This window comes from Netta rufina, assembly GCF_964035555.1.
Source record: "Netta rufina genome assembly, chromosome: 9".
NCBI classification, from domain to species: Eukaryota; Metazoa; Chordata; class Aves; order Anseriformes; family Anatidae; genus Netta; species Netta rufina.
In genome coordinates this window covers 3,796,038-3,816,785 of record NC_140132.1, presented here as the reverse complement: position 1 = coordinate 3,816,785, position 20,748 = coordinate 3,796,038, and the positions used below count along the sequence as shown (strand labels likewise).

The following is a 20,748-nucleotide window of genomic DNA, read 5'->3' as shown; positions in this document are numbered from 1 at the left end:
TAAAAAGATCCATCAAGTCAGTTAATTTGACATCTTAAATACACGCTCTCAAAACCCTAAATGCCACTGCATAATTAGAAAGAAAGGCTTGACTGAACTTTGAGATTTCCTTTTTTTCCCCCTTCTCCTTTATTCATTTGCTCCCCCCTCAACTTGGATTTGCTCTTTCATTGTTCTCAGTTGAGCCTGAAATTATTACTATTGGTAAACAGGCAAACAAAACTGCAATTAGGCTTCTTTACTGTCGCTGTAATCCTAGGTATTCCCTTTATTCTTAAAAACAATATTTTAACTAAATTAACTCTAATTTGACTACTTTGTCAAAATATTTTTATGCACACAAATCTACAGCTATTTTGGGACAATGTTTTACCTAATTACATGTAGTTTTTGAGAGATATAGGTCTTGACCCAGTTGAAGTATGATTTATTGATTTCCAGAATCTAGTATTAAATAGCAAAGATAAATCATTTCCTCTCACGGAGTTCTTTAAACATCTTTCAGGGGAGGGGGGAAAAAAAGGAGGGATGTGGGAAAGGGGATCTGGAAGAAGTTATCTTTCCCAAAAGCACTGTTTAAGAAGCAAGATGGGAAATTCTCTTAACTATTTATAGTGCATAAAGTGATGTTAACTGGAAAGCCTAATTTTGGTGAATTTGACATTGATTCTTTCTAAACACTTGGAAAAATTACTTAGAAAAGCATGATTCTACCCACGTTTGTATAGCATCAGTTGAAGAGAACGTAAAAGGTCTCAGCTAAACATATTCTGCAGGAATCTGGAGGAGAGGGCTACCGCACCAGAACTGTCGATACCATCCCCAGCCCCTGTGTGTCAGGCCAAGTAGCTGTTCTGCACTCACCTATTTGCACATATTTTCCAAGCTAGACCACACATCTGCTGAAATTGTGGATGTTTTTCTACTAAGTTAAATAGAAGGAGGCAGAAATAAAGATCTTTCTGCTTGTGAGTCAATTAGATTCTTAGCTTTACCATTCCCATTTTTAAGCTCTGAAGCTCAGAAAACCTGAGATATTCATTCTACATATATATAAGAATTGCATTTATATAACTGTCAGGAGAAAAAAATGTCTGAAAAGACTGGGGTATTTTAAAACAAGCTCCTTAAATAAAACAAGAGTTTTGTAGCTTCCAATTTATCATATCTGAAATGACAAGGCTGAAAATTAAAAGGATGTTTCTGGTCTAAGCTTTCTTCTAGTGCTAAACAAGCTTCTACCAGAAAAACTACTGGTTTCCGTGTAAGCTTCTTAAACCTCTAGCTCCTATGTGAACAGGACTGTGAGGCTCCCTGCCATACTTTCGGAGGCTAGTCACCTAATTCCGGCTCATCCCCTAATTTGGGCTCCCGTTGCAGTGTGACAGACAGAGGTCTGCAAGATCTTACAGTGATGATTAAAGTCAGGGCTTTTGTAGCTCCCAGTGTATCTGTGGAAGAGCAAAGAGATGAGAAATCCTGACATCTAGTTAAGGATTTGATTGGATCTTTCTGGAAAAGGAGCAAGAAAACCTCTCAGCCTGAGCTAGTTTGCTGCAACACTTCCAGGAGCAGAAATTTAGGTAATTTCAGAAGCACTGTGTGGTGTGGTTCCTGATTGTTTTCTGACTTATGCTGATACTTCAGGAAAGGAAATCTCTCTACAAAACAGAACCCCCATCTCTGCTTCTCATAGCTGGTGGTAAGTTGTTCTTTATTATGGTAGGAAAAAAAGTCATGTGCTGATACTATGATGATATAATGGATGCTGTATGGATGTAGTTGATCACTCAGTTCAAAGGACATGTGAATATGCACTTTGTATGGACAAGGTTCTGAATTCTGCAGAAGAAAACAGTCATGGCAACTAGGTGTAACTTCCATTGAAGATAAGCTTTAAATTCTGTATGCTAAGAGCTGAGGACCAACACAACAAGGGGCACAAAGCCATTGGGAAGGAATTCCAACCCTAGTATGTTCTCATGTTCCCTCTTGCTCTGTCCTTGGGTATGTGTGATTATCTGTGTTATAAAGAACTGCTCATTTTACTTTAAAGGAGTTTGCTGCAGCCAGCAGCACTGAGCTGGCAAGGAAGCAGTTAGCATAGCTGCCTGGGGGCAGATGGGCTTGCATTCACCCAGGCCCGCTCACTAATTTCTCAGCTGTTTTAAGACATAACTGTGCAGTCACATGCTCCCTAATGAAGAGGAAATGAGAATTATTTTAAGTAGGAGTGTGTGCGTAGCTTTCTTGTGCATACAATTTCATAATGTTTAGCATGTGATCTTCATTCAGCTTCTATATTGTGCTTCTTTAAAATAACTCTAAGCAGAGCAGTCAGATTTGTGACACCCACATTATAATGCATGTACAGGAAAAGGCGTTGTCCTATAGTTTCTGGGAGAAGGAGATCCCAAGTGTTAACAAACTGCCAACTGAAATTTGCTAAGTGTCAGCTAATATTCTGTAGTGTTCCCCCACTTTTTTTTTTCTTTCTTTTTTTTTTTTTTTCTGTCATCACTGTTATTTTGCCTCCTATCACTGCACCTCTGAGTAGCTTTGGGAAGGAGACTGTTTTTTGTTTCCTACCTTGCTATTGAATTGGTGTGCTGTCTTGGGAGGGAAGAAGGCAATTAGTTAATACCCAAGTGTTTCCTTTTCCTGAGCAAAGAGAGAAATACCTACTGAAGAAGGATGTGTTACAAGGGTTCACACGTCCTTTCTGTAGGGATCTGAGATATTTTGCAAGTAATCAAGAAACTAAAAATTACCAGTATTTTTTTTTTTTGCGAGTATTTGCTTTAAGATTACATTTTTCCCTTCATTAAATATTGGTTTCTCTCCATTGGCTTTCACTTCTTTTTGGAGGCACTAATGGTTATAACTAATGAGTACAGCTCAACCTTTTGGTAGATAGGTGACTGGAAATGGTATAAGGGATGTAGTTCTCCTCCACACACAGTAGAATTTGATCCATAATACTTAAATGGTTAAAGAGGATCTTGAGTTGAATGTCTTATATGAGATGTTTGGAATAATATGATAGTGATTCAGGGGAAAAAAAAAAAACACCCTCTGGAAGACAGAGCTAATTATCCATTAACATTTGGATGCAATGCTTGTCTCATGTTAATTTCTATGCTTGCCAGAATGATTCTGGCAGAGGAACCAGCTGTAAAATGTAGAAATTAAAAAAATATTGGTTTGGAAGTACTAGATACGCCACACAGTTGGAAGCAGAGGCAGTGGTATAATACATGTGGGAGGAATTACAAGTGGTAACCCCAGAATACAAAGAAGCTCAGGTACACCTTCTGCACTGTAACCTCAATAACTCAAAAGGCTTTATGATGAGGATCCCTCAGCTATACAGCGGTACCTTCCTGACCTCACAGAAGTGAGATCAGACTGCTGCAAACCAGCAAAAAATAGGACAATGGCACTCTCTGCTCATAGTTTGTCCAGAAGTTCCTTTTATCATACAATCCTTTACATGAATAGAGGATGACAGTTTCCCACTTTAGCTGTAAGTGGAAAAAAGTATTTTTCTCCCTTCTTCCTTTCTATCTTCATTAGGATAACCAAAACATCACATTACTCTCTTCATATTCTAAAATCTGAGGGCCTCTCTCTGGCCAATATATATTTAGTACAGAAACAGCCATCTTATTTCTCTGCCATACTTAGAAAATTGAATTGCTGTGAATTTGAGATAGACTTCTAGGATGTGCATGAAGGAAGAGATGTGAGTGGCCTTTTTAGCTAAAATAAAAATAACAGACTGAACTGCATACCTGTTAAAGCCAGGTAAGTATTACATGATTAGTTCAGTTTGTCGATTTGTCTTCTGTCAGAGATCTTGTAACTCCTGTAGAGATGCAGGACACCTATAAACTATGTGTGCTCATTTCTACTTTTGCTCCTTAAAACGTTCCTAGTGATGGCATCCCTCCGTGGACACTTCTGTGGAGTTTAATGGGTCAGAACCCCTATAACTGAAACAGAGAGTGTGTGCAGACATGGATTTGGGTACGGAAAGACTGTGTTGACTTGAAAGGCTAAACAACTTAAGTAATTTAGTGTCATTTAAGTGGGGTTATTCCATGCCTACTGTATTGTGTCTAGCATCAAGCAGCAGCTCAAAGGCAGAAACAAAACAGCAGAAGTCTTTGAGAACATGGCAAAAAGGTAAGATAAGCCTTTTAAAAATCTCTGCCTTTTCTGTAAGGGGAGGAGGAAAATGGGATTGGGAAACAGCACTGTGGAAATGAAAGTGCCTGAACACATCTTCTCTTGATTTGCTTTAATCCCCTACATCCTTCATTACCTTGTACATAGGGTTCAAGAGGTTCACTTATGTACAAATCTGCCCCATGAGCTGCACAACTGCTATCTGATGTGCAGATAGGGTTTCAAACTTCTCTTCCTGCAAGCCCTAATATTCTTTCCAAAAGGAGACAACCCAGTATATACTGTCTTTTGTGAGTCACTCAAGTTCACATGAATTAGGACCTGATGTGACATGACGGGACCTGAAATTTAGTCCCAATTACTCTTTACAAGGTGCATATCTCAAGCAACTTGGTGGATTTATGAGTCTTGATATTTTAGAGACTATCCCTGTTTTAACGGCTGGACTGCCATAATGAATCATCCACAGCCATCTCCTCGTAATTTATTGCCTCAAAACCAGCTGTGAATATTTTCTTCCCATTAAGAGTCATTCCTTTGGGTTTGATGTAATTAATTGTCACTTATGACTTAAAGAAAATATGCCAATAAATATTTATGCCACATGCCCCATCTGTTTTCTCTAGTGCCCTGTACACTCGACGTTTAACAGATTTCTGCATGCCTCATGCTGCAGTTTATGTTAGAGGGAGACTGTGGTTATGATAGCGGCAGGCAGTTATAGATGTCCACTCTGGAGACAGCACAAGAATCCCATTTCTTGAGACATCAGACCATGGAGGCACTAAGAATAGGACATTTTTTGACATGCTGATGGGGATACAGTGCTAGTACACTACACTATGGCACTTGATCCTCCCAGTTTTGGGCAACCCTACTTACAGCTTTATCAGAGTTAGGCTAAGCATCCAATGCTCTTAAATAAAGGTAGGAAACCACTGCTGTATAAGAATATCACAGAGGGACAGAAGAGAAGATTGCAGGTCCAGGCAGAAGATTAATGAGCATTCAAGTCTAAAGTTACAGAGGAAAGAGAGGAAAGGCTGTTGTCAATCCTCCCCCCTCCAACATGTAAGGAAACTTGTTTGCTGTATAAAATGTGTGTGTGACACTGAAAATGTGGAAATGCAACTTTTTATAGGAATATTTAATTTCTGCCTGAACATTAGCTCATATATATATAGCTTTTTTTCTCAGACAAATATGTACAAGAGTAAAAAGAGAAATATATTTTACAGACTACAAGTAATCCTTTCAACACAGAGGTCAGTGGTTTTCTGAACTGGTAATCAGTCTGCCTGCTCTGGGCTCCATAAGGCACAGAACAACAAGAGGAGTGTTTCTTGTTCCTCCATGTGAGCTAGAGAGTGGTTCTCTGAAAGGTGCTAATCCTTACCAGAGCACAACACCCACACAAGCCTGAGAAAGGGCTAAGACTCAATGCCACAATCTAGCCTGCAGCTGCTGATTCCTGCTCCTTGTCAGGATATAATTAAGGTATCGTCGGGCTGAATAGGAAGATGGGACTTAAAACTAAAAATACCTCTAGTAATTATGGCTTAGATCTGGAAAGCAATGGCTGGATTTTGATTTCTGAAAGAGACAATGCTGTTCTGGAAGAAGCCTGAGTAACTACTGACTGAAAGGCAAAATAAACACTCTTGTAAGTCTCTGTCCATGTAACAGATTGATGAGTGTGTGTATGTAGGGAGGATATGCATCTTCATGTGTAGGTTTATCTATTTTCTGTGGAGAAATAGGCCTTCACTATGCTTACTAGGAAATGTTCATTCAAACACGATAAAATATGAAGTTGTTTCAGCCACGTATGGTCACTATTCAGGAAGCTGTATTTAAGAATTTTTCTGAATGTGTTTTTGATTTAAAACAAACAGAAAACCTTCTTTGGAATTTGAGTGCACTTCCATACTTGGCTGTGTAAAAGCCCTGCTGAATCAAACCTGGGAAGAAACATCCTCTTTTTTGAACCTTTTAAGACTTATTTCCACCCTTCAGTAAGGGCATGCTCCCCTCCCCTGGAATCTTTGGAGAACATATGGGCCTTGATTAAAAGATAACAAAATGCCCCAATGCACAGATTTTCACACCCTGACCACTTCGTAACTGCACTAAGAAGTTACTTGGAAATTATTCTCATATGAAAGAGGTTGATGTAAAACATAAATAGGTATATCTGTACCTAAACTTCTAAAGACACATGGTGTCAAATCTTCAAAAACCCTTCGGTGAAGAAACAGATGAAAACCACTCATAATATACTTTAATTTGACTAAAAAGCACACATGCTCTTTTCCTCGAAGTACACCTTGCCAAGGATTCTCCCTTTCTGCATATGTTATCATTCAGTTTGAATTAATTTGTGAGAGCTGTTTCCTGGATGTTTCTGTTCTATCACTTGAGTAAGTACTGGCATTTGTCTGAAAATACTGAGAGATGACTCACAGAATTGGCCAGAAAAACTAATTTCTTCATTTCACAATTGCTTTTCTCTGTGGCTTGACTTACTGCATGTTCATATGCAAGGGCAGTAAAAAAGTCAAAGGGGATGGGGGAGATGAGACCACAGAAGCTCCTATTCAACCAGCTCAAATTAGTGTGTAATGGCCTTAACCTCCCCCGAATCTCTTTAAAAACTTGATGGCTAAACTGCCACAAAATTGACAACACCTAAGCATCCACTTAGGGTAGCCAAGCTATGCAGTATCAAGGTGAGCGATCAGTTCTGAAAGTCCAGCTGTTATGATGGCAAAATGACATTCTTCATTGTCTCAGTAAATAGAGATCACAGAAAACATGATCTGTAATACATCACCTGTTTTCTTAACAGTCTGCTTCCTTTCTCACCAAGACAACAGTCTTGCCACCTTTGATTAAAATAACTATTACTCCCTTTCCTTGATATGCTGATGTCTGTATTCTAGACCAAGTATATTCTACACTTGACTGACCAGCTAACAACCCCATGCTGCAATTCTTCCTCCCCCTGTGCTGATGATGGATTAGGGTTCTTCCATGCAGCATAATCCCTTCCAGTTGCTGGTTACAGCCCACCATCCCTGCTTCCCTAGTCATGTCATCTTCCCCTCTCCACTATGCTCCCAGCTTTCATCAGGCCACTCGTAGGACCACTGCACGTGGGCAGGGGGTCAGGCAGAAGCAATAAAAATCTAGTTAAGAGGACACTATAGCAGCACTGAATTTGGCCTAAATTGGGGCTGAATACGTCCTTTGCTTCTCCCTCCACTCTGTCCATGAGCTCCTGCTGCTCCCTTGGGCTGGAGCTAACCAGTATACAACTCTGTGTCTATGCATATACCCTATACTGTACATGTACTTGTATGGAGTACTCTGGTGTGAGCATTTGGAAGTGTTGTTACAGAGTAGGAGTGCTTGCAAGAGGGAAAGTTGCTGGACTATTTCAAGAATGTTTCAAAACTTTAAACTCTTTATTGAAACTTCTCTCACCCATCTGCCTGCAAAGCCAGACTTTTTTTCAGTTATAAGGAGCCATAAAAAGATTTAAAAATGACCTTTAGTGATCTTGACAAATCCTGATACTTTAAAAACTGGTATCTTGTTATGCCAAGGTAAGAAATGAGCACTGTTTTTTATTGGTTTCTTTTGTTCCAAGTGAAGAGCAGGGATTTTCAGTCATCTATATCCATCACTGCTACCTAATAGTGTTAAGTTTGTGTTTTTATTACTCCGGGATACTTTGCATTAAAAATTGCAGTATTTATATCAAAGAAAGCGTTTCTGCCAAATTCTGGAAATCCCATTACCCCTGACAAGGAAGTGCACTGTTTGGGAAGGGAAGGGTATATTTTCTTGGTTTTCAAGTGCAATTCTTTGCAGGCTGGCATGGTGTACGAAGGCCTGCTTCCCAGCCTCCATGAGGGGACAAGATGATTGCATGAAGTGAGGGCATGATGCTGCATTTTATGGGGATATTACTGGAGCCTAAGGCCATTTTGAAAGAATATATATAGGTATAGATTTATTTTTTTTCCAGTGCAAATATCAGTTCTAAAGGCTTTCCTATTTATTACTGGACTGGAACATAAAAGTCTAGGGGACTTCTGGAAAACTTACTGCTGTGAGTTACGCATCTCAAGTTAAATGAATGGCAAATGTCTTGCAGGACTATAATTCTATCGTTTTGTTTTGTTTTGCTGTGCTTATTTTCTAAATAAATCTTTCCATGAAGAATTCCTAAAAGACAATTAAGATTCAGCTTCAGTATCATGGCAATGCCACCTTAATCATACTGATGCACAGGCAGTGAAAAGAAAAACATCAAATCTTAAGATCTGTGGAATCATAAATGACTTTTTTGTATGCATTATTAAGACTTTGTGCTTTAGGTGAGTTTCTGGCTAAAAGACAAAACTGCAAATTATCTAAGGAAGAATATCAGTTTCTTAACCCATACTAACATATGCCAACCATACACAATTAACACTTGTAATTAAATACTCTAGCTCTATGGAGGGAAAGCAGGGACAAAGTACCTACCAGGTTTTTCTTTTTAAATAAGGTTTCCTTAAAACCACGTCCAAAGCAGCGAACATTTGATGTAGGTCCAATGAAAAATAGTTGGTGACAATGTAGTGGACAAAGATATATATAATGTGAAGCCACATGCTTTTGATGGCGTCTCTACAGGGGTTGTAAGAATGTCGCATCATAGATATTTTAACCATGTTTATAAGTCATTCTGTACAACTTATGAATGATCGTGTTTTATGAATATTTTATTCTGTTAGGTGGATTTTGACTGTTCTCATCCAGTGTAAACAAAGCAAGACTTGTGTAATTAAACTACACTTATAATTTATACTCTCTAATTATAATATCACAAAACTATGTATTTAATTTTGCAGCAGTAAACTGTTGCAAAACAGTATTATTTTTAATCATTGTTTAATTTAATGTTTAGCAATTACTCATTCTTTTAGGAGGAAAAAAATCAGATGCTAGAGCATTCTACCACATATACTCATAAGACCAGCGTAGAAGTTCTTTGCAGGAGTTTAACATTTTCAAGCAGACAGCATGGCAAAATCTGAAAGGGGTCATCTGAAACAGGGAGGGTAGCACACTTCAGTGCAGGGACATTTTAAAGAGATCTGTTAAGAAGTTTCATTTCAACACAGAAATGGAAGAAAACAGCACTACAGCCTAGGACCTTCATGCTCTCCCATCAAAACTTCACTTCTTGTTCACATAAATCTCTTTCAGCAGCCCCTTCCTGGTAGCCTCTGCAAGAAGTCTTCATAGAAAGCCCTAATAACTAATATTTAGCCCTGTCCACCTGGGCTAAATTCCAGGGTACCTCATCTAATTTCCTAAGTGTAAACACAGAGAATTGGACAAAAAATAGCTCTTAGTCTTCTACAGAAATTAGAAGAAGACAGGACAAGACAACCTTTCAAACTCTGTTTACATCATACTCATAATACATATAACACTTTTGATAGACAGCTGACCAACATACCACAAAGTTGGCATAAAAACAGAGAACAGGTATCACATCTAGTTATTATTTCTCCCTATGGTTTCTATTGTTCATCCTTGCAGATGACCACAGTCCTTGGATTAAATATGGACACGCTAGTATTTCTTCTATTATGATGGGTTACCAGAACTTGAAGTAATTAAAAAAATATATTCCACAAACACTGTCCTATTTTCAGAGCCCAGGAAAATATCTCCAACTTAGGCAAATATGCAGTACCATTCCTCTAACACAATTTATTATTTTTTATATCAAAATGTCTGTCTTTTCATTAACCAGTTTGGAGTTTAATGGATTATTACATGTACCAAAATGCCCATTCTGTTAAAAAATTCTCTTTGGAAAAGAGATCTGTTATAACTGAGTTACATGTTTAGTGTTTTAATAAACTGATTTTAGTATACTTGGTGAGCATATGTAGGACAGCCATCACTCTATTTTTACTTGTACTAAATGTGCTAATCTGTAATGGGAGATAATGAATACAACATTTCTGAAATCTATGTTCATATGGTCTTGTTGCATTTATAGTTACAGTAAGATTAGGCCTCTTATAACTAAACATGAACTCTTCCAAGTGAAAACTGAACATTATAGCTAAATGTACTAAAAACTATCTTTGAGAAAAGCAACCATTAATGATCTAGTACATTTTAGATTTATTTTTTCCTTCTGCAAACCTAATGGCAACTTTGATTAAAACATCTCTGGCACTATTGGCAACAGCAGTTTATAAAGTCTCCATAAAAGAGAAATTAAAGCATATTTTCCACAAAGGGCAGTCTGGTTTGCTGTCTAACTGAGTAGCTGGGGAAACTACTCCATGGTCATATTCCTTCTCATTGCTGCTGTCATCACTTGTTTAGAGTCAGACACTGGAAAGAACTCAGAACAAAATGCTTTGCAGGTTCTGCATATGATGCTGAACTACCATGCTTGAACAGTGGTTAAGTGCTCCCTGTTCCTGAGTTTGCTCATGTTCTGTGCACAGCCGGATATACATGTACCTAAGGTGGGGAGAGCAATTTGGGGGGGGGACAACAGTAAAAAGTAGCGTGTTTACACTCTGGTCTCCATGTCGGGTTTGATGATTAACATCAAAGTTTCCTAGTCTACTGCTTGTACTTACATTAGTTCTGTAATATTTTAGGTACTTGAGTTAAAATTCTGTCCTGCACTACCTCTGAGATTAAATCAATCAGGAGCATGAACAAAGCTTCCGTTCTGCTAATAACAGTTTGAGTGACTATTTAATTCAAAAGAATAACTTTTCAGGGACAGATCAAAAACTGTTTCCACACCACTAAACACCTTCCATCTTGATATGAACAGTGATGTTCCAAAAGAACATTTAACAACTTAGTTTCTAAATGAATGCTCTCTCTATATATTTTCATTTCATTTAATATATTATTGTGAATTCTATTTCTATCCGGTGAATACAAAATCATATATTTCAATATCTCTATTTCAGCACAATCTCTTCCATAGTTATAATCATAAATTCCAAAATCAACTAAGGTACTAAACTTTCTCTTTGAAAATTACAGAACATTTGTGTGTATGTGTGTGCATAGAGCTGGCATTGTGTGCAGAAAGCTGCATAGGGAAATCTGGCTGTCTTCTGAGCACGCTATGCAAGTGGGCAGGCAATGGGGGAAGACAACTTAGCAGACCTTGTCTGAAAACAGATTCTAGTTATCCTTTTATGTAAGAAAGGGGTCTGCCAAGAGTTTGTAGTTTCGGGTGGAATTAGGAACTGTCGGGCAGAAGCCTCATGGTACATCTCTGTCCACCCCACTGCCTCCATGCAGAACTATACCATCATACTGTCATAACAAAAGCTGTTTTATTAGGAAAGAGTTTTGTCTTTTTCACCTTCTCTTTGACAAAGGGGATTAAAAGAAAGTTATCACCCCGCATGCCTTTGTCAGGGAAAGCTGCGGACCTTTAGCACGTGTGAGATTTGGGTCTGAGACTTATTGAAACACCTTATCTATGAAACTCCTTTTGATATTATAATGAAAGTCATTTCAGTACTTCTGACTCTTCTATCACATCTGTAAAATGGTAAGAGTAATGCTTATTTTCCCTACAGGGGGACTGACCAAGGCTAGATAAAACCTGATTTGTGCTTTCGAGGGGAAAAGGTTTAGTGGCAGTATTGTGGGGGGTCCTGTGTATCGAGAAGCTGTACTGGTTATTTTCCAACCACGTCTGAGAAAAGTCTTGCTTTAATGATATATATTTCTCAGTAGTGTCAAAGCTTAACATACCAAAAAGCAAGGCACATTTCATTTTTATATTATTAGGGGTATTCATTTCCTCTGAAAAAATAAGCCTTTTTTTTTTTTAAGGATGTGAAATAATGAACAGTAAAACCAAGTAACTGTGGTAAATGTCTCTTGTGTTAAAAGCAATCCTTTTCTGTATCAAGAAAAAAGGATACCACTGATTACCTGCCTGATTACCCTGTTCTGGTTAAGAATATATTAAAGGATACTGCTCAATCAACATACTGCTCATTTCAGCTGTAGTTGAACAATGTTGTGTACTTTCTAATACTGTGACTTTTCTGCTTGGGAGAATGATAAAGAGGAAACTGAGCTCTGTTTAGTTTTGGGAGTCTTGGGAATTAGTACCATTCCATCCAACTAACCATTCCTCTTTAATACCCCCTTCCTTGTTTCACCCAGAATCATCCAAAGTAGCGATGCAGAAGTCTGTTTCTCACCTTATACCTATGTGGTTGCTTACTAGCACACACTAATTAGGTTATGCGTTTTGATCACCCTGTCTTTTTGGAGCTGATAGTCGAATGGACAGCATGACATTGAGTCCTAAAACCTTTGACCCTGTTCCCAACTTTTACATGCTCTAAAAGCATGTTTTCTAAGTAATTCTGGTTCCTTGTTTGTTTTTGGTCCTTGCTTTGTTGAGATTTTTTTTTTTTTCAGAAGGAGACATGACTTCTCTGCTCCCTGTTCTGCCAGTGTCAGTGGGGAGGTGAGGGCTAAAGTTACAGTTTAGTATCACTACTGTTCTTAGCCTCCTGCTTTACCCCCTAGCAAGACACAATGCCTCCAGTCATCACCACCATGGGATGGAAATTCAGTTCCTTGACAGAAGGCATCTGGTTTTTGTCAGCCAGAGCTGACACATGCATGTCCTTGAGGCAATCCCAGCACATACTGCAAGAGTCCTCATCTGGTCATTAGATCGTGCAGCATGAGCAGTGCTGGAAACCTTTCACCTGAGAAAACTTTCACTACTAGTAGTTTTGACTAATAGCAGTACTAGTAGTCAGTAACTACTCGTGGAGTCAGAGAGGAGCAAGCAAACAGGATTCCTTGGTAAGGATCTGCTCTTCAAGTCCTTTCTCAAATGAAAAACAATTACAACTATAGAGATGTACTGCCATCCACGTTTATGTAGATGGTACATATGTTAAAAACTCCTATTCTTTCAAATACAAGCTCAACCAAGTTCTTAATTTAATTGCGTTATAACAATACTTGGGGAAATTTAAATTTCATTTCAAATGTAGAAAAATTCCATTTGAGTTCTTTAGTAGCTTCTCCTCATCTAAGATGGAGTTTCCTCTCTAATTGTACCTCTATGCCCTCAAGAACATGGAGCAGTTTTTTAAACATTTTCTCATTCCTACCTGCCCCTTAACAAGTTACAGTTTAGAATAATTTTCTTCTTGGTTTATTTTTATCTGTTGTTAGTTGCAGGCTACAAGCATACTTGAAAGAGGAGGACCAAAGTCTGAAGCCAAATGTGGGGAAACCTCTGAAGCAATCTTTATTAACGTATTCTGTATAGAAATCTGTATGCAAATTTTTGCTTTGGATGTTTGCTTTTAACAGAAAGCTGGAAACTACAGAAACTATAGATAGATTGCTATAATTTTGGAGTCAGTTAGTCACTGTCTTTTTTTAATCTAACATGTACTGTGATTGCCCCCGCACCTTACCCAAATAGCTCTCAATGGACTTTTCCCCAGAGGAGATCATAGTGAGTACTTACTGAGGCACAGTTGCTTTCTGACTTGTCTTCCAGAAAGCCAATTTGGCATGGTGTCCTCTGATTCTGCAGCCAGTAGTCTGTTGATTCTAGCAGACTGTTACTGCAGAGAATCTGTTAAAATAGTTAAAAATAGTTAAAATAATTAAAAAAAAAAAAAATTAGTCCTACTCTGCTTTGGGGTTTGAACTCTATTGTTTGAGCTCAAAGAAAATATTGCCTACAAATATTTTTGGAAGGTAAGACTGGGACCCCTGTTTCCATTTCATCTGGACCTGTCCTTGTACCTAAGATTCAAGTAACACATATCCTCTAAAGTACTAGCCAATTTTCTCTATGAACTAAAAGTCCTTGAAGGAAACGCCTTATATATATATATATATATATATATATATATATATATATATATATATATATATATATATATGTATGTGTATATATATATATGTATACAATAATATGTATTTTTTATATAGTATGTGAAAATATTGCTAAGGAGTTTTGTTCTATGTTAAAGTGGCAACAGAGGTGTTAGAAAAACTAATTATTTAATTCTACCAGAGTGTATAAACTTGCAGCTTTTATGATTTCAGGGACTGCCTAAGCTACAGATCCCTTCTTCTTAAATATATTTTTCTGCTTTTTGAGAAGCTAAAGTACTTAAGACCTGTCGTAATGAATACTGAGCTTAGTCAGTACACTGAGACCAAAACTTTGAGTTTAATCTCTCTGTGTTGACTCAGTCCTACAACAGATGCCTCAAGCTTTGACCTAACAAAACCAAAGTGGGACTACAGCTAATCTGTAGGCTATAAAGAACCAAAGCTAGTTTTGCAGGTCTGATGCTTCAGATTGAAGTGAATTCCTTATTTGCTACCCCTGTACTAACATGCACAGTGTTCAGGGGGGTCAAATTGCCCTTTTAATAAACAGACCTCTAATATGTTCCTGCAACGTATCTGTAGAAAATTATGTTCAGAAAGGACTGTCTTTTTGAGCACGGCATGAGATTTCTTTGAAATGCCATCAAGTCTGGAAATGAGTCATGGCCCTGGGCTGGTGGTGCCCAGCCACAACCAGAACTGTACTGCAGTGACTACACAGCCAGTCTCTGCACAATTTAAGGGGGCTAAAGAGTCACATCTGAAAACAGGCAGGCTTGTGCTTTATTAAATTTACATGGCCACTGCAACATCCATAACAAGCTGGGGAGACAGCTGACAACATTAGGAATCACTAGTTCATGTTTGCCTTTTTATTGAGAGCATGAAGCCTGGATCAATTTATCCTAACTTCCAGTAGGGATGGAAGTGGAGCTGAGAGGTACCAGGGGTTGAATTCCTATGCTGTGAAGACTGTATTAAAACCGAAAAGGTTGTTTCTAGCTGAGTTTATTCTCTAATATGGTACAAAGGACAAATAATTGAGAATGGGGAAGCATGGAAGAGGAGGTACTCATATGCACAACTTGAGGAATTTTACTAGCCAATGAAGAGTTACACTGACCCCCTTCCTAGATGAAGTGTGCTCTCTGGCTGTACAAAAAGCCTGTCAGCCTAGCTGACTCAGGTCTTAATTCAGTTTAAGGCATGTATTCCAGGTACTGTGATAGTCTACAAGTAGGGAAGCAAAGGATAAAAACTCTGTCTGGAGAAAATGGTCTACAGGTTAACAATTTGTCATGTTTTTCACACCCTGAAATGTTCTTGCATGAAAAAGAGGGATGCTAAGTATTTTTGAAACAACTAAGTAACAGGAGGAAAAGAATAGCAGCAACAACGATGATACTTACAGAATATTTTATATGGCCTATCATCCCCTGGCAGTAATATTAAGAAGCATGTTTGGGAAATAGATGTATATTTTATTTGCACTTTTTTGGGGGGGCAGTTACATGAAAATAGGCTGTACTCTAGCTTTTAGCCTTTTACTTTAATAATGATATTTTAAAATACGCATTTGTCCTCCTGTCCCGGAAAAAAATCTATCCACAGTATCTTCTGTTATCTTACTGCATATTTTACATTGACATGTTTGTCCTACTTCAGGAACACTCGCTTCTGAGCCTAGTCCCATTCCTTAAGAAGTGAGAACTAGTGAGGCCTCTTCACTTCTCAGGGAAGATGAATGACTGTGGAAAGCTCATATGGCCAGCTGACACAATTTTCTAACACTCGTGGGCGATCCAGAAGTAAGCTTATTAACACATACAGACTAACAGCCACTCTAATTTTTACCTTTCTGGAAGAAAGTCAGATAGTTAATACTGTTCTCACTGTAATATTCTCTATTGATCACTGAATCAACATCAGTGGAGGATGGATGAGGAAGCAATAGGGAACACCACAGCCCATAAACTGAGGCTTGCTTCAGTGCCCTCCTTCAGTGCCCTCTAAAAGGTTATGCACCTTTGTGCTTCTTTCTTTGTCATGCCAAAAGAAGATAAGTTTTTATGCAAAGACTCGGTACTCTAGCCCTGCTATGGGATTTCTTCTGAATACAAATGTGGGGCTCTCAAACTACTCCGAAAAAAACAGCGTGCCCAAAGACTCTTCTAAGAATGACAAAAACTTGTGAATGCTTCACATCACCACCAGTTTCTTCTTGGGGACTGCTAGCTAATCTCATGTACCATCTCAATGACTCTGCACTCAATAGATTTTATAGCTTCTTGTCCCAGGGTGAATGGATTCCTGCCATCATAACTAACTCTGGGACTAGATGGGAAAAATAACATATTTCATATCCCAAAGAAACAATTTCCTGTTACTGTCATAAATTTAGCCTTTTTATTCTTATTTTTTAAGAAGTGTTTTCAAATGGTGAAATACTGAAACATTATACACTGGTTGGTAAAATCTAGAATCTAGCATATTTAAAAAAAAAAAATCCAACAAAACAAAAGCCTATCTTCTGTGGCTTTTATGAAGATAAAGAATTCAACATATACATACACAGACACACATACACATTTTCACGTATATACATGGTTTCAGATTTCATCTGGTTCGAGATATTCTCATGCTCAAGCATTGAAGTTCTAATTACTTGTTAGACATGATTTCCATAGCTAGGAAACAATCCTCTTTAGTTCAAATAGCTTTTTCAGTAGCATGAGGTCTTGTATCATTTCCTTAAAAATCATAGTGAAATTGTCTTCTGCTTTAATGGCTTCAGATCTTTCCCAAATCTGACAGTTTCAGAGAAATCAGAACGGGCAGAAATTATCATGCAGAAACAAGCTTCAGAAAACCTTGGTGGTACTCTTCTTTTTCTCCTAAGGACTTGGTGTGCACACATCCTTTCTCTTCAGAACAGCTAGATCACAGCAGATGTACACTGTAGATGATTAACCCACAAAATGAGATGGGCATTCCAAATTTCAGCTAGTTTTCTTCCTATGAGATATTAAATCATTCTTGGTATCTCTATCTTGCTTTCAGGGGATGTTCTAATCAGGAAGCAAATACAGGTAACATATTAGCAGAAGAAATAACTCTCCTGAAAAATTATTTTAGTCAGGTCAGGTCACGGTTGTCAAGCCTGGGGATCACTCCAGGATGATTTATATGTTTCAGGGCTTTACAATGGATGTCATTTTTGTATGCAGCTTTTCATTATAGACTTTGAAGTCAAGAGTAGAGATTATTCCATGGAAGATTTGGACAGTATGTGATTTTTGGTAACCCTGAGGAGATGAACAGCATTAGTAGAGTGGTGTTCTCCCTGGCCCAGATTCTGCTCTCACGTGTGCACAAAGAATGCTGCACATGCACTTGAGCATGCAGTCAGAAATGTGAAGAAGAGTGCAACAGGCATGCCATTTTTTACCATTGGAGGTCTGAGAAAATATTTTCCAGCAATTAAGATTTGAAGAAGATAGGTGAGAAAAGCAAAATAAGATACACTCAAGCCCATGCAGCAGGTTAGAAATTTAAGGAATACAAGAAGGCCTAAAGTTATCTGGAAAGCCTCTGGAAATTACTCAAAAAAGACAGCACTGTGGGAAAGGGAGGCATGCAGGAACGTGTGGGAGAAGCCTTCTTCCTCTGGTTTTAACATCTGAATGGTGTTCAGGAGACAGAAGGTGACTTTTGAATAAGCAGTGGCAGGAAGGAGAAGTAAACTTTGGATGTTTAAATTCTACCTTCTGAAACGCAGGTTTCTGCATTATGACTGTTACAGACGTTATTGTTAAGAACCCTCCCACTAATACTTGTATGCAGGAAGGATAATTTGGACCACTCCACAATCTTGATCACTGTTGGTTTACATACTCCTGCTATGAAAAAATTCAAGTATCCACGTGAACTATTGAGCATATTTCTGTGGTAGCAGACAGCAATGTTATCATGGTCAAAGACATGCGTGTATAGGAGGAGTAAGTTTAATACTCCTAGGATCTAACTATTGTAGGACAATTCTACTACTGTATGTATATAAGTGGGAATTTGCATATGTATTCAAACATGCCAGGATAGTTGTGCTTTTAAGGAATATACTGAAGTCCTTCTACTATAGTAAGGTATGACTGCAATGGTCAAAAGTATGTAAGCATGAAGGAGTTGGCCTAAACTGTCAGGGCTAACTAATGAAAAGAAATGCCAGCAGAATTATTATTCAGAGATGTAACTCTATGTTCTGATTGCCATTTTTGCATTTAGTGATCTTTTCAAAAATATACTGAGCTGCTCTGTACCAAAGGTAAGAAACCTAAACTTGTACTACTTTAGCTGTCAGTCAGCATCCTTCTTTTTCATAGCCTACAATTTTAATGTAGAAATTGAGAAAATTTCCTGCTCCTATCTTGTAGTTTTCTATATTCTTATCTAATTGAGACGAGTTCTGGGCCAATCCCACTGGCATTTATTGTTAGCAGTTTTGCTGAATTCAGTGAGGTTGCTTCTGATCTGCAATGGTACAACTGAAAACAGAACTTTATTCATTGACCATACTTATGTGTAACAGCTGCACACACTATACTGCTGTATATCTGGTTCAGAGCAGGATCATCACACTCAGAAAATAATTCAGGATGAATTTGCATCATGCACAAAATGTGAAATCAGCAGTAATTCATGGTTCTAAAAAAAAGTTTTCCACTCTCATCTGGAGACTCAGCCGTCAGCATTACTCAGTGTGCTGTGAATCAATGAACTAAATCAGCCTCTAGCAGAGTGAGGATTAGAAAAGTCACTCTTTCCCAGAGGAAAATACTGCATACCAGTTTAGTGTAACAGCTTCCTGCTCCCTGATTTAGATCGCAAGGCATTAAAATACAGTAAATATCTATAACTGAGACAACATTAAAATGGCCCTACTCCACAAATGAAACATCTGCGTCTTCATGGCAGATCATCTTAATTGCTTTGGTTAATTACTACTCATCAAAAAAGATATGAGACTGGAACATACAGAATGAGTTTTCAAGGGGCACATTTTCTGCATTTATTCAGATTGGTCTGTGTGGTAAAAGGCCACATCTCATATGGTTCCTAACAGGAGCCATTCATGCCAAATGCTTGAACCCACAAGTGAACTATTCAAACTCTTCCCTTGCAGCAGCAACCCATAGGGTTTCACTCCAGTACCAATTACACATCTAACTTAAAATAAATAAATAAATAAATCACCGAAACTAATCTAGGATAAAAAAGAAAGTAATGTCCTACTTTGATAATTCTGTATCCTTTTTCCCCAAATAAGGAATGCTAACACATTCTGTGACAATGCTGTAAAGAAGCCCAAAATATCCTGCTGTTTGTCAGAAGTGCTGGCAGAAGTGAATCACTTTTTTTAGCGTGCCTACAATCATAAAATTGACTCGAATTACAGTGAAAAGTTCAAATGTAAGGGATCAGACAGGTGAAGCAGCTCTAAATTGGGAGGTAAAGGCAAGTCTGTAAGTCATGCTTCTGGAGGTGACCATGCTTGGAACATTTATAAACACATTTATAAGCACTTTTCTGTGCTGTGCCACTGTCCTTCAGCCTTACTTAAAACGACCAACTCTGAGATTAGACAAAAATCTAAGATGTTCAGCCATATTTTTCTGCTTATTTCTACAGATTCTAGTTATAGTCAGCAGCATGTATATAAAAAAAAAAAAACAAAAAACCAAAAAAAAACTCAGGTATTCTTTTGCAAATAAGCAAGCTTTTTGAACAAATGGAATACTGACACTTTGTCTTTTAGTCAGGCTGGGATGAGCTGGAGATGCCCAATCCCATCGTACAGATTATTAGTCTAGTGAGTTTTTTTTATTTCAGTGATTTTACAGTTATTGAAATCTTAGTAGACAGCCAATACTCAACCTTCACATCCACAGTTTGAGTGAGAGTCACAGGCCTCACATCCACACAACACAGTGGAGTTTTCAGAAGTATAAGGGAAATAAATCTTTATCTTCTACATGTTTTGTCTTTCCATCTCTGTTTATGCATATAAATTGTTGTCATTTATTAAAAGAAAAAAAAAAGTAAAAGAAAAAGCATAATTATTACAGTGTGAAGGAAACAAAAACTTATTAAGAAATATGGGGAAATGGATTGAACTCTGAAGTTTTATAATTTTTTTTTTTTTTGTAAAACAGATGCTTCCTTATTAGCTCTAGAATTATGTGAATTAGAAATAATCTACTATGAATAGAGTATGAATAGAAGTAGAATTAATCTATTATGTGGGAAATAATAGAACTCAGAGGGTTATTGCAAAGTGAGAGACAAAAGAGGGCCTGCCATCCACAACAGGTCTTTGGTAGTGGTCTTCCCTTGGGCTGCATGGCCACAGCCTGACCCTGGGGAGCAGGAGTGGATGGAAGCATCCAAGGTCTGCATCCATGTATTCTGAGTTGTACTGGAATTACCTACATGCATGAACTACTGCCAGTCATACATGATTCTTCCTAATGACACACATAAAGGCACTGCTTTCTTTTTTCCCTATCCTCCAAATTATATAAATACATGTAAAGCCATTTTGAGACAACA

The 20,748-nt window shown here is 37.9% G+C and overlaps 1 protein-coding gene across 1 annotated transcript in view; it reads right to left on the bottom strand.

The window, feature by feature from the left end:
• The window catches only part of SPHKAP (SPHK1 interactor, AKAP domain containing), a gene marked incomplete at its 3' end in the record, with an annotated part of 94,413 nt that overhangs the window by 29,908 nt on the left and 43,757 nt on the right, over window positions 1–20,748 (bottom strand). Inside the window, exon 3 of the mRNA XM_084292008.1 lies at window positions 13,763–13,873. Within this exon, the coding sequence (XP_084148134.1) occupies window positions 13,763–13,873 (111 nt within the window). The remainder of the gene's footprint in view (window positions 1–13,762; window positions 13,874–20,748) is intronic.